Genomic DNA, 20,052 nt, shown 5'->3' on the forward strand with positions numbered 1-20,052 from the left:
GATAATAGTAATAAAAATGTTGTTTGAACAGCAAACCAGCATATTAGAATATTTCTAAAGGATCATGTGACACTGAAAACTCAAGTAATGATGCTGAAAATTTAGCTTTGATCACAGGAAGAAATTACATGTTAAAATATATTAAAATAGAAAGCAGTTATTTTAAATAGTACAAATATTTCACAATATTGGTGCTTTTGCTGTCTTTTGGATCAAATAAATGCAGGCTTGGTGGGCAGAAGAGACTTCTTTAAAAAAAAAAAAAACATTAAAAATCTTACTGTTCAAAAACTTTTGATTGGTATTGTGTGTGTATATATATATATATATATATATATATATATATATATATATAAATAAAAGGCATAGTGCAATACAAACAATTACATAGAGTCTTGATACCAATTTACCTTCGTGAATTGATCTCAGACGACGGTTTAAGAGAGTTCTGACACTTCTGTTTTAATAAAAACACATCATATAGCATTTATTAAACATGGACACTGACTCCAATGACATGCACACCAATTTGTCCTTTAAATGTTGAGTGTTAACATTATTGCAAACACTGGTTCCCTGCGCTTTCATGTATTATATTTTTTATTATCTTAGGATAAAAAAAGAAAAAAAATAAAGAAAAAAACACCGACAATTACATGGGATGTCGTGTTTTTCTGCATAATTTATCGTTATACACAGTGGGGTGGGGGTGGGGGGCGGGGAAGGTTGTGAGGCTGGGAAAAAGGAACGCTGGCACGCCGTAGCCTTTGTACAACAGCCTGAAGGACTACGTACACCAGCACACACCGCGCAGGAAGGGGTCAAAGGTCTTAGCGCCTGCGGACAGCACGAGAAGCATTCACAGTAAGGAGGGGAAGAGCGAGGGAGAGGGGGAGAGGGTGATTGCAGCACTGGCCTGGGTGAAGACAGGGAGAAGGAGAGATGTGTGGTCTGCTCTACCTCTCCTCCCCTCCCCTCCCCTCTCCTCGCCTGATTGCCTAGATTTTAACGTCTTTGACACAAAAAAGGGATTTTATATACACAGAATAGCTACAGGACCCTCCCTCCCGCCTCAGGCAACGGTGTTGTTATCCACACGAGAAATTCATCATAATCAAAATGAAGGAAAACAATATATTGGTCAGGATATTTTCTTCGTCTCCGATCAATGGCGTTCGACACGACTGTCCTCGAGCTCTTGGAGGGGCTAGGGGAGGAAGGATCCTTTTCTCTTCAGTTTATTTTCAAGTTTCCTCCTTTTTTTATTTCACTGGTGTTGGTTGGTTTGTCTTGTTTTTGTCCGGCATATATTTGTTTGTGTATGTGTGTGCGTGTAGATGCCCAAAAGTGTTCAGACTTTTGTAATCTGTGCGTGCTGTTCCTCGTCAAAAGGTTCGTTTTCCGGGTCGGAATCAGTGGTGTCTGAATAGCGGTAGTGATCGGGTTCATTATCACTCACATCCGGAGTGACAGAAGTTGAAGTGCTCGCTTCTGAGTTTGAGGGCTCCTCCACGGTCTTGGTGAAGTACAACTTCACCTGACGGAGACAAAAGACGAAGAAGACGGTAGCATAAATACAAGTGCTTTGCAGAACACAGAATTACACACTTTTAAGTAAACTAAACTATATGTATGTATACCAGGACTGTCGCAAATCAATTCAAATTCTTGATTTTAAAAATCCTCGATTGCATTTTGTGTTGAGTAAATAGCAAAATACCCGAAGGGCCACATTTCATGGACGAGAATCCAAGAAATACATTATTAAACCGTTTTCCAAGGCTGCATGATTTATATATTAAAAAAATCATCATAAAGCACAATGCTATTGTGAATTCACAAACGCTACGATTCAGTTCAATAAACATATGCGATTCAGGTTTAATATATGCGCTTTAATTATTTACATGCGTGTAGGTTAAGTATGTACGTGTCAGAGCAACTCTATTTACAGTAAATGCTGCTCCACACAAACTGTTAGCATTTACATATGTGGAGCATCTCAAACTACATCTCTGCATATTGCTGTGAGCTTGGGTTTATTATAATGTTCATCTGGGAATGCCAAGTGCACCTATTCATTAGATTTGTAAGGTAAATCATTTATAAACCTACACAAACACAGAAGGATACATCAATATCTTTCAATATGCCAACCATTTGTCGCAATTTCAAAATAAACATTTAAACCCTTGAATTTACACATTTTGATGTCCACATATTCAAAGAATTACAGTGGCTGCAGCATTTGTGTCATAATGAAATGGCCAAATATTAAAGATTAAGCAGACATTTGAATTAAATATTGTTTAGTCAATATTAAACAAGGATTAGACCGCAAAGTAAAGTGTAAAAACAATTGTCAGGCCGTTGACACCCTTGGCAGTCATTTGTCATAGTGTGTAATGTACATTAGCTCTATTGTTAAATACATAATGTATAATAACAGTTTTGTAACTAAAACCATATAATTACTTGCTTTTTATACTTTATTTGAACTAATTATTATTGCCTCATTAATATAACATATGTATTTGAAGTCATTTTAAATGATATTGTTCACTTAGGTCTATTTGTATTACGTCAAAACAGGAATGATAATTATCCAATTACTCGATTAATTGTCAGAATAATTGAACGATTACTCAATTATAAAATAATCGTATTTATTTTATACGATTATATATTCGTAGTATATACGCACACACACACACACACACACACACACACACACACACACACACATATATATATACATACATACACACACACACACACACACTAAAGGAACACTCCACTTTGAAAGTAACCTAGCTGGGAACTAATTTCAGGCGCTGCGTGATATTACTGCACCTGCTGCGTCCATTTTACGGCAGCAAACTTCCTTGACTATTACACCGGAATGAGAGTGCAGTTCCTAATCTTATCGGCCTAGAAAATCGCATCTTTACATTTTCCGCCGGTCTTAGTACACGATATAACTGCAGAAGAATCAAGTTTTGAATAGGACAAATACCGAAACTGATTGGTTATTTTCGAATGCGATGCTATTGGTCTAATAGGATTCAATGATCTATGCTAAGCTATGCTAAAAGTGATATCGCCAGAACAGGAGAACGGCTGAATGGATTTCAAAACGGTAAAACTCAACTTATTAACTCGGGAGGAGTTGGAGAATGAGCCTATTTCCAAAAAAAGTGGAGTGTGCCTTTAAAATCTTAAAATATGGAGTTGAAATATATTCAAGTGCAATTTATTCCTGAAGTTATTCCAATATCATGATCTAGTGCCAGAAAAAAAATTTTCTTTGTATCAATGCTTAAAACAATTGTGCTGCTTAATATTTTCATGAAAACCATGATTCATGAAAAAAAAAAAATAATAGTAAGTCTTAACTGTCACTTTCCATCAGTTTACCGCAGCCTTGGTACTAAAATATTTTTCTCTAAAATTGTTATTGACCCCAAACCTTTGACATACTACCAAACCTTAATAGTGTAAATTGCAGTCAACGATGTGTCATTTAGAGAAAAACAAGATACTGAGATTAAAATAAGACACTGAGAGTAATATTTGGCCAGTCATGTGATCAACACCCTACACCCAAGAGGATAAATAAAACGACTTAAGCCGCAGTCACAGAATTTGAGCACACGAAACTCCCTCGAATGCTGCAACAGTCATGATATGACGTCATGCCCTGCAGTGTCTTTTTAAAAAGTTAAATTCAACACGACAAATAATAATACATCTAAAACGTAAAAACATACCATATACTACACTTTCCCGCAGTGCTGCAGTTTTAAATTGATCTTCTTTTAATTCAGCTACGAGGTCATGCTGTGACGTATCGATCTACTGTTGGTCACACGGTGTCACGTGATGCAAATTCAAATGTCAGAGTTTACAAAGCTTGAACTTTGGAACGCTGTGAATTTCCGGTCTGACACATTGGCATGCGTATGAATTGAAGTCAATGGAACAAAAAAGTCTAGTGTGACCATGTCTTAAGTGTACATAAGTTTAAACAAAAGTACTGAAGCTGCATGACTGAAATAAAAACAAACATTCAAATTTCATTTGAATGTGATTTAAACATTTAAAAACCCATACTGCTGAAGTCTCATATTGCTGCAATATTTCAACATCTCAACTCCTGTCTCCAAATCAAGTCATGTTTTGCTGCCAGTAGGATGAGTTATTAACTTATTCATATATATAAAATATTAGAAGAGTACAATACAATAGTAATACATTTTCTTCATAATGTTTTCACTTCCACACAACCCTTATTCTTAGGCGATTAAAATCTTTGAACCCTTGGCAGAAAACTAAAAGTACACCTTTGAGTTTCAAAATGCAATTGACACTATTTTAATATGTTCTTCATTCAAAAACTGATGAAATGCTGTCATCTTTTCTGAGACTTGGTCTCACGTTATTAAATTTGTATAACCCGTAGACACCAAATATGTTTGAAATTATGAAATTGTCAAAACATCAACCTAAAGTGTTTTGCAAATTTATGCTACATATAAATCCATTGTTGAGTGCCGAACGGTGTGCCCTCACCTTGAAGTTGGGTGAGAAATATCGGTTAGCTTTGTCCTTATTGGCCTTATCTAAGTCGTTCTTCGTTAAGGTCAGAATCAAGTAGTCTTTATCTCCATCCGCTACTCCGGCTCGCTCTCCTCCCCTTTCTGCACCCTTTTCTCTTTCGAGTCCTCCTGCCGCGATCCCTCTCTCCTTCTCTCTTTCCCTCTCTGCCAGAGAGCACTGGCTCTGAGAGGAGAGGCTGTCCACGTCATTGACCACCGACCCATTCTCCACTTTCTCCCCAGCTTCCTCAGGACCCGGGATGAAGAACGTGTTTACCCAGAAATGGAACATTTTATCCTGCGAACGCACATGAGCACACAGGAAAGGTTTACATTTGGGCATTGGATGGCCATAAATAGCAAGTGTTTACAAACACAAATACACATTCCAACAACTGCACCTATAAACACATTTATATAGAGCAGAAACACAAACACACACAGAAACAGGCATGCTCTGTTGGGAGAAGAAAAAAAGAACGAAATTGAGGAAGTAAGCGTATTTAGAACACACGCAAAAGGACGTAGTAGCTGCCGAAGCAAAGACCAAAGATGTAAAACAATAGGAAAACCACAAACCGCCTAAAGGCAACGTCTGCTTACAGCCTTGGTAACGGGGTCAAGATCCTGCGATATGGTGCATTTACGAGATTATGGTTTTAAGAACCGGGTCATAGGTCAAAGCTTACACGAGAACTTACCTTCTTCATCATCTTGCTCTGTTTGTGGAAGAATTCCACTTTGATGTCACCACAAACCGGAAGAGGCTGAGGGAACTCAAAGATCATGTGCTTCTCTTCCCTCCGTGTGTGGGCTGGGTTTGACGTGTGGATCTTTACCTTCAACTGATACACGACGAACTGAGGGTCTGTTTGACAGAACAGAGATGGAGAGAGTGAGAAAGGCAGGCAGTGGAGAATGGTGGGAATAAATTTAAAAAGAGAAAGAGAAATTAAAAGGTAAGCACAAGCATTGTATTCAGCATAGAGGAAATAAAGAAAGATGTTAATTATCAAGGAGCCCACACTGAGTGAAATAACTCCACCCCCAGATCTGACATCATCAGTCAAGGCAATGTCAGTGATTAGGGACGGTGCTGATGCAAAGGGAGAGATGCATCCAAGAACAAGCACCCAGCCGCCCAACCCCTGCATGCACCCAGCACAGTCAGCATGGAACACTGGGAGGTTCTTCTTTTAAACAAGTACACTAGGTGTGCGGTATGACAGTCACAAAATTCTATTTCAAGCTATTTTTAATTTCCACAAAAATATTACAAATAGAACAACATTTTTGAACATTAATAAAAATAAAATGTTTCTAGAGCACGGCATTTTAGAATGATTTCTGAAGGATCATGTGACACTGGAGGTAGTGATATACAATATTATCGTAATGCTATTGGAATCCGACAATAATGGCTTAAAATGTAAAGCTGATATGTTTTGCCGATAAGACGAATAACTCGCATGCACTCATGGTTTGCTAGTGATAAGATCATGTCACTTTTTTTTTTCAAGGCCTTTTAAGTAAAATACACAAATAGCATTGAGATTGTGGTTCAGATTAAATAAAGCAGTAACTGGTGTCATAAAGTATGTTTTGTTTTGATTTAAAGGTTAAAAGCTATAGCTTACATGAATAATCACAAACATGACACTTGTAAATTAAATAATTTTATTATATATACAGATTTATTCATTAATGTGCAATATGTTGTTTTTTTTTTCATTTATGGTTGATTTAAAAAGCTTTCAACTCTTATTATAAAAGAACTTCATTATTGTTTAATTATAACAAGTAATTTTTTGTTAAAATTAACCAAAATTACAAGTATTTTGTTTCTAATCTCTGCACAGGAGTGACTTGGTGTTGTTTGTCCAAATGAAAGAAAATATATCGGCATCGATTATCGGCCAAAATTAGTTAATAATAATAATAATAATAATAAATTTTTTTTTAAAAAGCATATCGGATAAAAATTAAATATTGTGCATCCCTAACTGTAGTAACGGTTGCTGAAAATTCAGCATTGCCATTACAGAAATAAATTAAAATATTTTACAACAGAAAACAGTTATTTGAAATGTTGTAATATTTTACAATATTACTGTTTCTCACTATTTTTCGAATAAAAGCAGCCTTATTTAGCGCAAGAGATCTTTATCAAACTTTTAACAAGGTTACCAATCACAGGGTTCCTGCAGATATGAACAAGTGAAATTTAAGACTTTTAAGACCTTTTTAATACCACCTTATACGAAATTTAAGACCTAAACCTGTAATGGAAATATATTTTATATTACATGCATATATGTAATATTTAATGTGTTTAATGTAAAAAGTAAACACAATTTCATGGCTGTCATAAATTAAATTTATTACTACGATATACAGTGAACTTTTCATATCAGCAGATACTATTCCACACAAAATATCCCCATAAAAGTACCACTAGAAATATCTTATGTAAAAAAAAAAAAATTCTGAAGCAATATTTTCATCAGTGCTCTATTAGCTTTTACATCTTAAATCTGCATATTTGATTTACCTTTATAAAGGCCTTTTTTTTACTTTTGAAATGTATGCATTACCTTTGAAATTTATTTTATGAATTTATCAATAAATTCTAAATGGCTGTTAGCAGTGAGATTACATAATTTACACTGCAAAATTAAAAGTGAGATTAATGTTTTAAATACATTTATTGATTTATAAATACATAAATTAGAAATGTTGGGTGTGGAGGCATACTTTTAAACACTAAACTACCAGCAGGTGGCGGTAAGTCACTTCATGAGCGAGTTATTTCAACTGATTCGAGCAAAACGTTGAATCATAGCAAAACGTTGCTAGGAGAATGCTTCTGCTGCGATCCTTGTTTGGAACTATTTTCGTTGGTGAAACAGAACAAAACAGTGAAAATATTTTGTCTAATATGTAAGTAACTACTTGACTAACTACTTGTTTATTGAGCTAAAATTAATGTAACATTTGTGATTGTGAGAATTTTCAGCAAAAAGCTCACTTGGTATATTACTGAACTATATCATGTTATAAATAATCTATACATTTTAAATTTTTACCTCAGTGTGTTTCTTTAGAGTGCTGTTATGCTCATTTGTTTTAAAGTAATAGACCAGAACTAAAAATCACAAATAGACCAGAAATACACTATCCATTATCAATTTCTGTTTACGTTAAATGTATTACAATATGAATCTTTCTTGCCTTTCGATGCTTCGCTAGTTGTTTTTGTCACTTCAGTTTTAATCAGGCGGTTTGTTCGGTCGGGCAAATTAAAAAAAAAAAACATTTTAAAAGTATCTCGAAGGCTGGCGGTCAGCTAGCTCGACCTATACTTATTATTATTATTGAGAACATTATATATAGAAAAGGGTAGTTTGACCTGTATTCTGCTACTGCGATTCTGTCTGAAGACGCAGTAACTTCCACAGAGGGAGAAAAAAAATCTACAGTTGTTAGCAACTGGCCTTAGCCAAGCCCTATATTCAGTTTTTTCAAGCTAAGTATCGCTAAACTTGCACTTCCCCAAAGCTAAAAAGTTAAATCCATTTTACTTCTTCGGTACAATCCGAGAGACTCGCGCCAATAACTGAAAGCTGATTGGCTGTTGCATGTTGGTCTCATTTGTAGTTTAAATACAGCAAATTATATTTGGAATAGTGAAACAGAGAACTACAACACCACGGAAACAACAAAAAGAGAATTTAAATGAGCATTAGAGGTAGCGTTACATGGACATCGGAAAAATAAAACCTGTGTAAAATTATTTAAGACCTAGAACAGCGAATTTAAGACTTAAGGCCTAAAATTTTGATTTTTAAATTTTAGACTTTTTAAGACCCTGCGGGAACCCTGCAATCAGCAGTACATGAATAACATTGCAAAAACTGAAATATAATTAATAACAATCAATTAATTGTGATTAAATGGCAAGTAAAATAAAAGTTTATGTAATATATATGTGTGTGTACTATGTATATTTAAGTGCATATATAAATACACACATGTATATACTTTAGAAATTTTTACATGTATATATACTCGTTTTTAAAAAAATGATCTATATTATATATAAATATAGTACATATGTGACCCTGGACCACAAAACCAGTCTTAAGTAGCACGGGCATATTTGTAGCAATAGCCAAAATACATTGTATGGGTCAAAATATCAATCGATTTCTTTTATGCTAAAAATCATTAAGATATTAAGTAAAGATCAGGTTCTATGAGAATATTTAGTAAATTTCTTACCATAAATATATCAAAACATAGTTTGATTAGTAATATGCATTGCTACTGATTGATTTGAAAGCACTAATATTTACTTTTAAGGCTGTAATACATTTAATACTTTACACATTTAATTCCATACCATTACCATAAAATTATTCATAACATGATAGAAAATTTAGGTCATACCGCCCACTTAATGCACAGAAAATTTATTCGGAGTGACTTTATTCATTTAGAATTCTATCATTATAATTAAACTGCTATTTTTTGTTCTTGCTGAAAACAGACCATCTCTAAGGGTTTAGAGCAGATAAAATATTTAGGACTGCTTTCTACTTCATGTTTCTGGGCTCCTGCCTTAAGAAACTAGATGCAACAAACACTGTACTGAACTGCACTGAACTGTACTGAACTGCACTGAATGCAGACAATTCCCTTAACAGTAGTAGTAAAGTAATGCCATTTTACCCCAGTGCCAGTTGCCTTTCTTGAAGACCTGGGGATTCACCTCACTCCTGTTTTTAAGAGTACTGTCCCCTTAGAGAGAGAGAAGGAAGTTAAACATCACCACCATCAGCCTGGCCAAGAGTTCGGCTGCACCGCACTGGCATGACAGCCATCTCTTACACACACACACAAACACACACACACACACACACACACATTCATGGTCTGGAGCTCTGGAGTCTACCTCTGAATCATGGGAGTTCTGAGACTGACTCTGCACTTTTAGTTCCAATTTCCATACATGAAGAACTTCCCAAAAAAAAATGGGAGTGATGTAGGGTGCAGTTCGGGTTGGCGTTCAGCCTGGCTGTGGCGCACAGATCCACGAACGTGAACAAAACATGAACTAGCACACAATGTACGAATGGGGGGAAGGGAGGACAGAGGGCGCGATTGGTGATGTCACTATATGCGAGACTGTGTTGTGGGCTGCAGGAGCTGATATGTCAGAACAGAGCCCTCAAGGGAAATTTTTAAAGAAAAGAAAAGAGGAACAGAGAAAGACAGCGTACCCATGAGTGTTAAGAGTGTTAGGGACAGCCGAAAGATGTGGTACAGGGTTAAAATGACACAACGGCAGCTCCTTGTGAGCGTGACCACAACCCCACATGACAGCATAACACACTTTCAAAACATCTCAGCCATTTGTATGTATAACATATATACAAACATGCTTTTAAAACAATTTGGCTACACAAAATCATTCCATAAAGCTGAATTGCGAATGTTTAAGACAAAATTAAAGGAGAGTAAAACTTACTGCAGGTGCCCCCACTGAACATGGGCAGAGTCTGGAACACCATTTTATGGAAGAGGAGAGCAACGGGTTTATATTCCAGCTTGTTCTTCAGCAGGTAGCTGTAGTAATACACATACCTGCGCTGGCTGGGAATGGTGACCCCCTGAAAAAGAGAAAGGAAAATGGCTTAGTAAAATAGCTCGACGAAACAGCAGTTCCAAATCATAAACAGAATGCAGAACCAGACCGTCGTACCTTTTTATCCCTGGTCCTGACTTCCCCATAAAAGTCCAGTGCCTCTTGTGCCTCTGAGAACTTCCTGCGATGCAACAGGTAGGCGCATATCATGACCCCCGTGCGGCCTTTGCCTGCCTTGCAGTGGATGGCCGCCACGTGGTTTTCGTCTTCGGACAGCCACTGGTCGAGATCCTCGCAGAAGGGCTTTATTAATTCCAACTGTGGCGGGTTATGGTCCTCGAAGGGATATTGAGCCACTAAAGACAAAAAGATTTAAGATTCAGTACTCAGGGTATCACATTTGTATGATGAAATAGTGGTGGTATACCGGTAGAAAACTGGTAGAGATTTTAAACTAACGCCTCTATGACAGCTACGTGATACTGCTGTGCTACATGGTCACGAGAACGCATCGTTCGCATGCGTTTTTAAGCATTGCAGAATTTAAGCGGTTGAAACGCAATCAGCAGCGAAAGAAAAACTTATTTGTCTGAGAGACTGTTTCTAAGCTCTGTCAGAAAGGCACAAACAAAAACATGGCATATTGAGCGCGGGAGTATTGAACAGTTATTTTTGCCACTTTATAGGCCTTGAATGGTTAAATACACACACTTTTATGTGTCAAAATGCCCGTCTTTACAAGTATCCTCGGAAACACAGTAATTTAGGCCTTAAGTGAAAGAAAACCGCTGAGAAAGAAAATGTGTAACAGCATATTTAAGTTACAGCAGTTTAATATTTCTGCTGTCTGTTATTCATGTTAATCAAACAACAAAAGACAACAAAAATCTCTCACTGCTCTTGACTAAATCACTTCTGTAACTTTATTTAAACTTACATATTTTCTATAATTTACACAATGAATATACAAGGTTTTGACACATTTTATTACTTTATACAATGCTTGTAGCATTTCTTATTTATTTGTTCTACTGTAGATATTTTTGTTCTATTGCTTGTAATTAGTTACTTACTCTAATTTAATCACTGACTGTTTACTTGTCTTCAGTGAGCTTGAGTTTTACTGACATCATGTTAATACTACACATAATATATGGTACATAATCTAGAAAGCAAGACACTTCACTGGCATCTGAAAAATTTTGGATCTCGTTAAAAAAAACGAAATGTTAGACAAGCTGTTCTGGAGGAAGTGTTGATCAACAATTATTTGGTATGGTTTTTTTATAGCCTTGTTTCACTCATACTTTGAGAGCGATTCACAGGCAAAAAAAAAAAAAGTTAAAATTGTAAATATTTCAATTAGTGGTGGGCCGTTATTGGCGTTAACGTGAGACTCTTATCGGGCGATAAAAAAAAAATATCACCGTTAATCTATTCTCAAAGTTGGGTTGCGAGCTGGATCTATACTACGCAAGCTATGATGACTTTCACCTTGATATTTTAGCGCGGATGTATACCTAGCCGAATTGCACTGTAGGGAACGAGAACGAGTCTTCGAACCCGTGTGTACGCCTACTGTGAAATTACCACATCAAACGAGACGTGCTGACATGGATGCAGCTATGAAGCCGCAGGGTTTGCTTCAGGGCAGGGGCGTTGCTAGACCCTTTTTACTGGGGCACGTGCGTGAGTTATAATTTACTTTGATAATCCCGAAATAAAAACATTAAACTATATGCAACAACTGAATTGACGCTTCTAAAAGCAACGCAGTTTAAACGAAGACTATGCACCCAGATATCCATGCCCACGCGCGTCTGTGTATTTAACTGCAACGCGCACGTCGCGCAGCCTTTTACACAGAAGTACATGCAGTGTAGGAATAGTTGGTTACACAAGTTTGTATAGTTAATTGTGTTGTAAATGCAATTGTCAAGCAGTTTGTGATGCATTTTGGAAACAGGAGATTAGCCCCTGGTCTAATGCGCCACCTGGTTTGAGAAACCCGTTCTCAAAGACTTACTTTTAGTCATTATTTGGGTAGCACACATATTCTGAAAATGCCTTCAGCAGAATTCAAATTAGCCATTTTAATCTAGATTAATTCCAAGATTACAGTAAGATTAATCTATATTAAAAAAAATAATCTATGCCCACCACTAATTTCAATACATAAAGATAGTTATTTTTAATTATTTTAGCCACAATAATCATGTAATGAAAACCTGATATTGTGGCACTAAACTTATTACTAGAAGCTAAAGCTGCACAACAATGTCTCATCAATAACAAACCATCTCATCGAACAACTGAAGTAGACACTCAAATTAGTTATATATAATGTGTGCTGTTAACAAAGCAAATGTTAACATGTGCCACCCTTCATCTCTTTCTAAAATCCTGTATCATAGTTTGAATCTAACAAATCTGTGCTTTAATCATACACAAGGCTATTTTCAGTCAACTCTGACCACCCAAAATCTGTAGACTGGCTGTGACTAGCAACAAGCATCGACTTCTCCAGAATGCAAATCTGGCCAAAAGTTGTGTAGTTTATTCCAGCCTTTAAAAAAAAGCCTGAAAAAACTGAATCGCTTCACATCAGCTAAAAGAAAATTGCTCATGTCTTTCATTCAAGTGTAACTAAAGAGACATTGCTGTAAAGTACTTATGTCATCACTACTATTCAGACAAAAAACCCCTAAAGGCTTCAGATTAAAAATTAAAATGTAATATTGTAAAATTAAATTAGATGTACTCACCCCTACAATTGAATTTGGATGCATCGTAGTGTCGTTCAGCACATCTGAAAGGAAAAGCACAGCCCTGAGCACCCAAAACTCTTACAATACGGTACTCACTTATATTGTGCACTTGCTTAAATATAACCAGATACTTACAGATTATATATTTTATAATGATTTTTATGTTTAGAGTCAAGAAACCTGGAAAAAAAAAAAAAACATGTGAGAAAGACTGAAATAACAGGATCTTCTTTTGGAGAATGTAATTGACAACGTTTAATTCTAACTTAAAGGGATAGTTTACCCAAAATGAAAATTGTGTCATTAATTCCTTACCCTTATGTCGTTCCAAACCTATTAAGACCATCGTTCATCTTCAGAACACAAATTAAGGTATTTTTGATGAAATCCAAGCACTTTCTGACCCTAAATAGACAGCAATGCAACTACCACTTTCGAAGCCCAGAAGGGTAGTAAGGACATTGGTAAAATAGCCCAACCTTAATTTTATGAAGCTACAATAATACTTTGTGTGCACATTGAAGACATAAAGGAGAAGAAATTGTTGAATAAAGTTGTTATTTTTGTTTTCTTTGCACATAAAACATATTCACGTAGATTCATAATGTGGTTGAACCACTGATGTCAGATGGAATATTTTAACAATGTACTTTCTACCTTTCTGGGCCTTGAACGTATCAGTGGCATTGCCGTCTACGCAGGGTCAGAAAGCTCTCGGATTTCATCAAAAATATTTTAATTTTTGCTCTGACTATAAACGAAGGTCTTATGAGTTTGGAACATCACCAGGGTGAGTAATTGATGGCAATTTTCATTTTGGGCTGAACTGCCCCTTTAAGAAAAGACTTTGTCAAATATACAGAGTGGAAGGAACTAAAAGAGAACTGGACCTACCGAACAACATCATCTATATTGTTTCTGTATACTCCCTCTAACCGTTCTGCAGGGAAGCCCATGGCAATGATATTTGGATAGATGTCTGATATGCGTGTTAAGGAAAATATGGTAACAGTACAACACTTCACAAGACTCAAGTTAAAATGTATAATCAAGTTCACCGAAAAGTGACAGGAAGAAAAACAAGATGAATATCAAAAAGATGTCGAGACCTATGCAGCAACGTAAACAAGGAACAATACTGAATGTTTGGACAGATTCTCCAGAATGTGTCACTACAGTCAGTCTGTAGTTCAGATGGCTTGAAGCTTACCCAAGACTTCAAAATCAACAAGAAGAAAACAAAGACAAAACTTGTGATACAGAAGCTCAGCTGTCTGTAAAGTATAAATGTCACACTCTCAACATCATTATGCATTGACCTTTTAGCAAAAGCGTCAGACCGTAGGCACAGTAGTGTGTCTGAACTTTCTACCTACGCAAACCAGGTCAAACAGCTTCACAATCCTTACCTACACCAACCAGGTCAAAGGTCACCAAGCAGCCACAGCTCAAACGCAACTCACACTTAATCATGCAGCTTTCTGACATGGTGAGACAACGCAGTCTCATTCTCATCTGTTCTTCCATTTCTCACTTCCCTCGCTTGCTGTGCATCTGCAGGCATTTCTACTGTACGCTCTCGCTCCCATGATGTGTGCAGACTCTGGGGGAGGTTCACACCTCGACCACAACACGGTGGAGAAAGAAGGAAAGAAGCAGGGCTTCTCTGTTCTCTTCATTTCCTGTCGTACGCTGTCAGAATAGAAAGCCAGAAGCTTTTTAATTGGATGAGTCACGCTTATTTTTAGCTCAATTTCTTTAAAACGGTTAGCGACTCATACATCGTAACTACTGTTAAAGAAATCCAAAGCGCTAAAATAGCTGGCGCTCAAAACCAATATATTCTCAACAAACTAGAAGAGAAAAAAGCAGCAAGAGGTGGGTGAACTGTATTGTACATGTACAAGGTGAACATATTGTGCTAGGAAACGAAAAATTTTATGTTTTAAGGTTATCGCATCTTAAAAGCGGTTACAGGGATTCCCAAAGCACAGCCCCGTAAGACACCAAAATCAATAATCAAACTTCCTGCAGACAACCTGATTGTCTAATCGGTAACTGCAACAGATTCCCATGCTCAACAAACCTTGAAAACACTTTTAAAAAAGACAAAATCCACTGCCTCCTCCATCACAAAATTAAAAATGCAATATCACCGATGCAGAAAAATTAGTTTATATACACACCATCATCTGCATGTGTTTCTGCAATGACATTGAATGTCTCATGCACGTTTAATGCAGGTAAAGGTGGAGCGTCAATGTGAATAAAATGTACAATCAATCAAAGCATGTTCTTCATGTGTAAGTAACGTGTACCAAAGACAACAGAACAAGGCATCTGCACTGCATCCCTCTCCTTCATGAGCTGCTAAGCAATATCTCAATGTCAGCCGAGCAATGTACACACACAGTTACACTGATACAGCCAGCGGTTTTAACATGTAAACCATTTCCACCCAGAATGCTTAAACACCCTCCACCCTTCTGAAGATAGCTGTATAACAGCATACTAAAGTGACACCTAAACCACACACACATAGACTTAAAAAAAAAAAATCTCAGAAATTAAGCAGAGGTGAAAATAAGCAAAGCTGCGACTTTTGAAAAGACAAATGTTATCCGTCCAACAAGGAATACACTCATTTAAAGAAATAGCTCTGATGAAAAGACTGAGGTAATAAAAATATGTAGCTCTGACAGCTTGTATGACATTTGACCTTTCCCAGCATGCTCAGCACGCCAGTGGTGTAGCTTTGCAAAACCAGAGGTGAGATTTACTGCAGCGGGGGAAAAGGCAACGGTGGACAACCATGACCATTGCAGAGTTTAACAACGACCAGCTGGAGTTTTTGATTCTTTAGGATTTACAAATATGACAGAGCAAGCCATTTACTGTCAAACACCTGACCTGCCACACTTCCTCAAATCTTCCAAGCTTAGCAGCAAAGTCGAACTGCTTGCTGGTGCAAAAACTGCACGAGAACAATCACATCTGCTTTATTCACCGAATCGCAAAAGTAAAAAAGTCCTCACACCTTACTTACATTCCCCTGCACCAATGGTGTTTGCACACAAGGGCCGGATTGTTAAAACAAAAGGCTGACTGATATTGGGCAGATGAAAATGAGGAAGAGGTCTAAACGCCGAGCTCAAATGAAGATCTATCATAATTCCTTCAACAGTCATGATGAGTTCACAATCAAACGGGAATTTCCAGCAAACTTCTGTTTTTCTGTGCATGTCAATGCGCATGAACAATAAAATATTTATTTTGTTTTATGGATTAATAATACATCGACATCTAGGCCAAGCTGATTAATCAGCTGACATTTGGACATTTTAGAGTCGGTTCCGTTTTCTCAGATTGATATTAAGTAATGCATTCTGTGTAAAACTAGTTCATGTGTATCTCATTGATATATATTAGCCACTAACCAATGTGCTTTTCACTGTCCTCCGATATTGGTCAACCGCTATTATAGATACAACACATAAAATGTTTATCTATATATGAATCATTACTATAATTTATCATTTGCCCAAAGCATTTGGACTTGATGACAAAGCAGGCCTGTCACTACTGAATAATTACCTTTTCGATAGGCTAAAGACTGTAACGTGTACGAAGTTGAACCTTCTATAGTCACAGGGCGCCCCGGCCAACTCGCCTTCTCTTCACAAGCGTGTTTGGAAATCAATTGATTCAAAGATTTCTAAGAATAGCCAGGTTAGAACACACTCCACACTGCATTATCCATTAAGTTCACTGAATAGAGCTCTCATGTCTTTACATGATCAATAGTACTGTCATTAGCTAGTAGAAGAAAATCACGGACCTGTCAATACACACCGATTTGTTCAATCTCTTCAGCAAACTGCTGTCATTATAGAAGCAAAACACACTGATGTTCAACAAAATGACAAGCCATCCCATACTGTATGTAAAATTGGCAGTCTGGAAAGAGACTGTCTGCCATTACAGCCATGTAGCTGTCAAACCAGATTTCTGCATCCTAAAAAAGATCATTTCATTATTAAGACAGTCAGAGCGTCATGACTAAGCATTTAAAAAGGTTTTGCCTAACATATACAAAGACATTAAAAGGAGGAAGCCATGTTGGGAAAGCATACCATCATTCTCACAAAGCCTTGTCGTTTACAAGACATGATATACATATATAACATAAAACGTAAAGAAAAAATAAAATAAAAAGTAGCTTAGACAGTAATTATGAGTAAGGATACATGTCAAGTCCAAATCGAAGCCATCCTCTTGATATCGCCTCTTATTCCGACTGACTATTTCTTTAATTTTTGCAGTCATTGCCATGACAGCAGTTCAAAACACTTCAGTTTTATTCCGGTTTTTTGTTAGAAAGGGGGTTATGTTTGCTCGGAATGGCTGTATGCCTCTCTCACCCTTGACTGTGTAAGTGTGTGTAAGTGTGTGCGCAGCGGGCCGGATTACAGCTTCTCGCAGACGGGCCTCTATCCGCTCCGGCGCAGCAGGCCCGACTCTCCCGGTCCCGATCGCTCAGTCCTCCGAGCTGGTGAAAAGGTCCTCCGATCCCGCGGCCCGGTCAAACCGGAACGCATTCGATATATTAGCAACAATAGCAAGGCAGAAGTCTGTGTGTCCGGCGTGCGCGCCGTGATCAGGTCCAGAGAGAGGAGCGAATCCTCTCCATCTCCGCGGGAAGAAGAAAACACACAGGCGAGCCTTTCCCGACTAGCATCGCCCGCTAGCCACCACTGCTAAACCCCCCCTCAAAACCCTCCTAACGAATGATCATCGTCGTCGCTGGATGGCCAAGTTGGTTCCGTGAAAAACGACAACTGACAGTCTCCACCTGAGCTGTGTGTTAGATATGCGATGGTAGCCTTTGGAAAAGCGTGAAGAAGTGCGGTTTATCGGCGGGACTCATCTCTCCTCAGGGCGCTCCGCAGCTCCGCTCTCAAACTGCCATCATGGCTTCCCACGGAGGAAAAAAGAACGTAAATCCGGCACGTTTACCCAGAGAGAAAAAACATATCCTACCGCCACGAGGAGAAGTAGTGCGCGGACGCGTGCCGTTTAGTCTTTGAAATAAGCGAAACGTGCAGTCGCTTTTAAAAATATAAACTTAAGTAAAAAAGTAAAAAAACCACAACACGCTGTGTAATAAGAAAGCGAGGTGAGTTTCAAAGCGAAATGGCGATAAAGCGACATTCGAGTTGAAGGGCGGAAGGATATGAATGTGAGGATGTACGCAGTGCTTCTCCCTGTCAGAGCGGTCACGTGCGCGCACGGTGTCGGTACATTGTTTCGTTCCGTGCAGAGCGCTGGTTTCACCCCCACATACATCCAATAGAGTGAGTAACCTATATTTTCGTAGATGATTTTACAGCGGAGTCTGTAGGCCTCCAGGGTCCCTGATGGTACTCCGGGGGTCCACGGAGAAGATATATAAAACATTTCGTTTTTGTTTTTTTTGCATTCTCATTGTATTTATAACTATGAACTAATTTCTAACTTTATAACTAATGCTGTGGTTTTCAAACAAATTTGACCTCATTGTCCAAAACAGAGCCCCTTTTTTAGGATATGGATTTTTAAAACAAATATGTTTTATTCACATTTTCTTCACAATAAATATGGTGTTAAAATTTATTCATTATAAAATTTAGATGTTATTTACATGTCTTTCTGGGTCTAGAAATCACACTTGGAAAATACATTAAAATGTAAATTATTTTAAGTGATCTTGAAGCCTATTGGAAATTTGCTGAGGCCCTTAGGGCCCTTGGTTGAGAACCACTAATGATCTGTTAAGCAATTATTACATATGATTATTGTGTATATTAATATAAAAATAATATAAATGCAATATAAAAATAGTTATATAAATGCTTCTAGTTAGTTACAAAGTGTTATTGAGAAAATGTAGCTTTTTACACTACCAGTCAAAAGTTTTTGAACAGTAAGATGTTTAGTGTTTTTTAAAGAATTTTCCTATCCTCACCAAGCCTGCATTTATATGATCCAAAACACAGCAAAAGTAGTAGTAATATTGTGAAAAACTTTTGACTGGTAGTGTCTCTGAGATAACTGAGAGTCTACATTAGCATCTATAATTTTTTTTTTAGTGTATTAGAGTTAGTAGGCCTACATACAACAACAACAACAACAACAACAACAACAAAAACTACCACATGAAACATCTTCAAAAGAATTTTGAGAAATATGACTGACTTATCAGCCTTTTGATCTTTCTGTATGCTGGTTCATGCATACTTTGCAAATTTAAGATTAAATCACTGTTGATTTAGTGTGTGTTGGCCTATACTCATAATATGAAATTTCTAGTATGGTAAATGTATGCATATGTTTATAGTTTCCATTTGAACTATTTGTTTTTGATGGAAACTTTTAAGGCAAATAAGCCCATAGGAGCTGGTTAAAGCATTGACACTAATAATTGAGCTTGCGCCACCTGTTGTATACTACACTAAAGTATTGCTTGCTGTTTAATTAATAATGCCACCTATGCACTTATTCTAGTTTCACATGTATTATGAAAAAAAAAGCTAAGCAAAATTGGATCACCTTGAAAAAGTAAGAAATTAAAAAGGTAATTAGACAAGTTAAATGAATTTAAAATCACAGTTTTGTCCGTTTGTGTTAGTCATACACTACCAGAACATTAAGATTTTTAATGTTTTTTTTTTAAACCAAGCCTGCATTTATTTGATACAAAGTACAGTAAAAATTTGGAAATATTTTTACTTTTCAAAATAACTGTTTTCTATTTGAATATGTTTTAAAATATAATTTATTCCTGTGATTTTAAAGCTGATTTTTTAGCATTATTACTCCAGTCACATGATCCTTCAGAAATCATTGTAATATTCTGATTTGCCACTCAAAAAAAAAAAAAAACATTTATTATTATTATGTTGAAAACAGTTAAGTAGAATATTTTCAGGTTTCTTTAATGAATAGAAAGTTCAGAAAACAGCATTTATGTGGAATATAAATATTTTGTTACATTATAAAT

The 20,052-nt window shown here is 36.8% G+C and overlaps 1 protein-coding gene across 2 annotated transcripts; it reads right to left on the reverse strand.

Annotated features, from left to right (window-relative positions):
* Positions 1-436: 436 nt before the first annotated feature.
* Positions 437-18,009, reverse strand: ptena (phosphatase and tensin homolog A). 2 transcript variants are annotated; one of them, XM_073827006.1, is made up of 10 exons: positions 17,261-18,009; positions 13,908-13,992; positions 13,149-13,193; positions 13,011-13,054; positions 10,363-10,601; positions 10,129-10,270; positions 9,330-9,398; positions 5,300-5,466; positions 4,573-4,896; positions 437-1,537 (listed from the first exon to the last, which is right to left on the reverse strand). In XM_073827006.1, the coding sequence occupies exons 1-10, from the start codon at positions 17,343-17,345 to the stop codon at positions 1,352-1,354; spliced, it is 1,386 nt and encodes a 461-aa protein (XP_073683107.1). In that variant the 5' UTR covers positions 17,346-18,009; the 3' UTR covers positions 437-1,351. The 2 variants fall into 2 exon arrangements, with proteins under 2 accessions (XP_073683107.1, XP_073683108.1); XM_073827007.1 differs by lacking the exon at positions 9,330-9,398.
* Positions 18,010-20,052: the final 2,043 nt, after the last annotated feature.

Source organism: Garra rufa, chromosome 21, assembly GCF_049309525.1.
Source record: "Garra rufa chromosome 21, GarRuf1.0, whole genome shotgun sequence".
NCBI classification, from domain to species: Eukaryota; Metazoa; Chordata; class Actinopteri; order Cypriniformes; family Cyprinidae; genus Garra; species Garra rufa.

Bases quoted from the DNA above. Each gene is read 5' to 3' on its own strand.
- ptena (XM_073827006.1), bottom strand. From the start codon at position 17,345: ATGGCAATGACTGCAAAAATTAAAGAAATAGTCAGTCGGAATAAGAGG. The intron at 13,194-13,907 runs GTAGGTCCAGTT...TTTTTTTTCCAG, and splicing joins AATATAGATGATGTTGTTCG to GTTTCTTGACTCTAAACATA. The intron at 4,897-5,299 runs GTAAGTTCTCGT...GTGCGTTCGCAG, and splicing joins AGAGCAAGATGATGAAGAAG to GATAAAATGTTCCATTTCTG.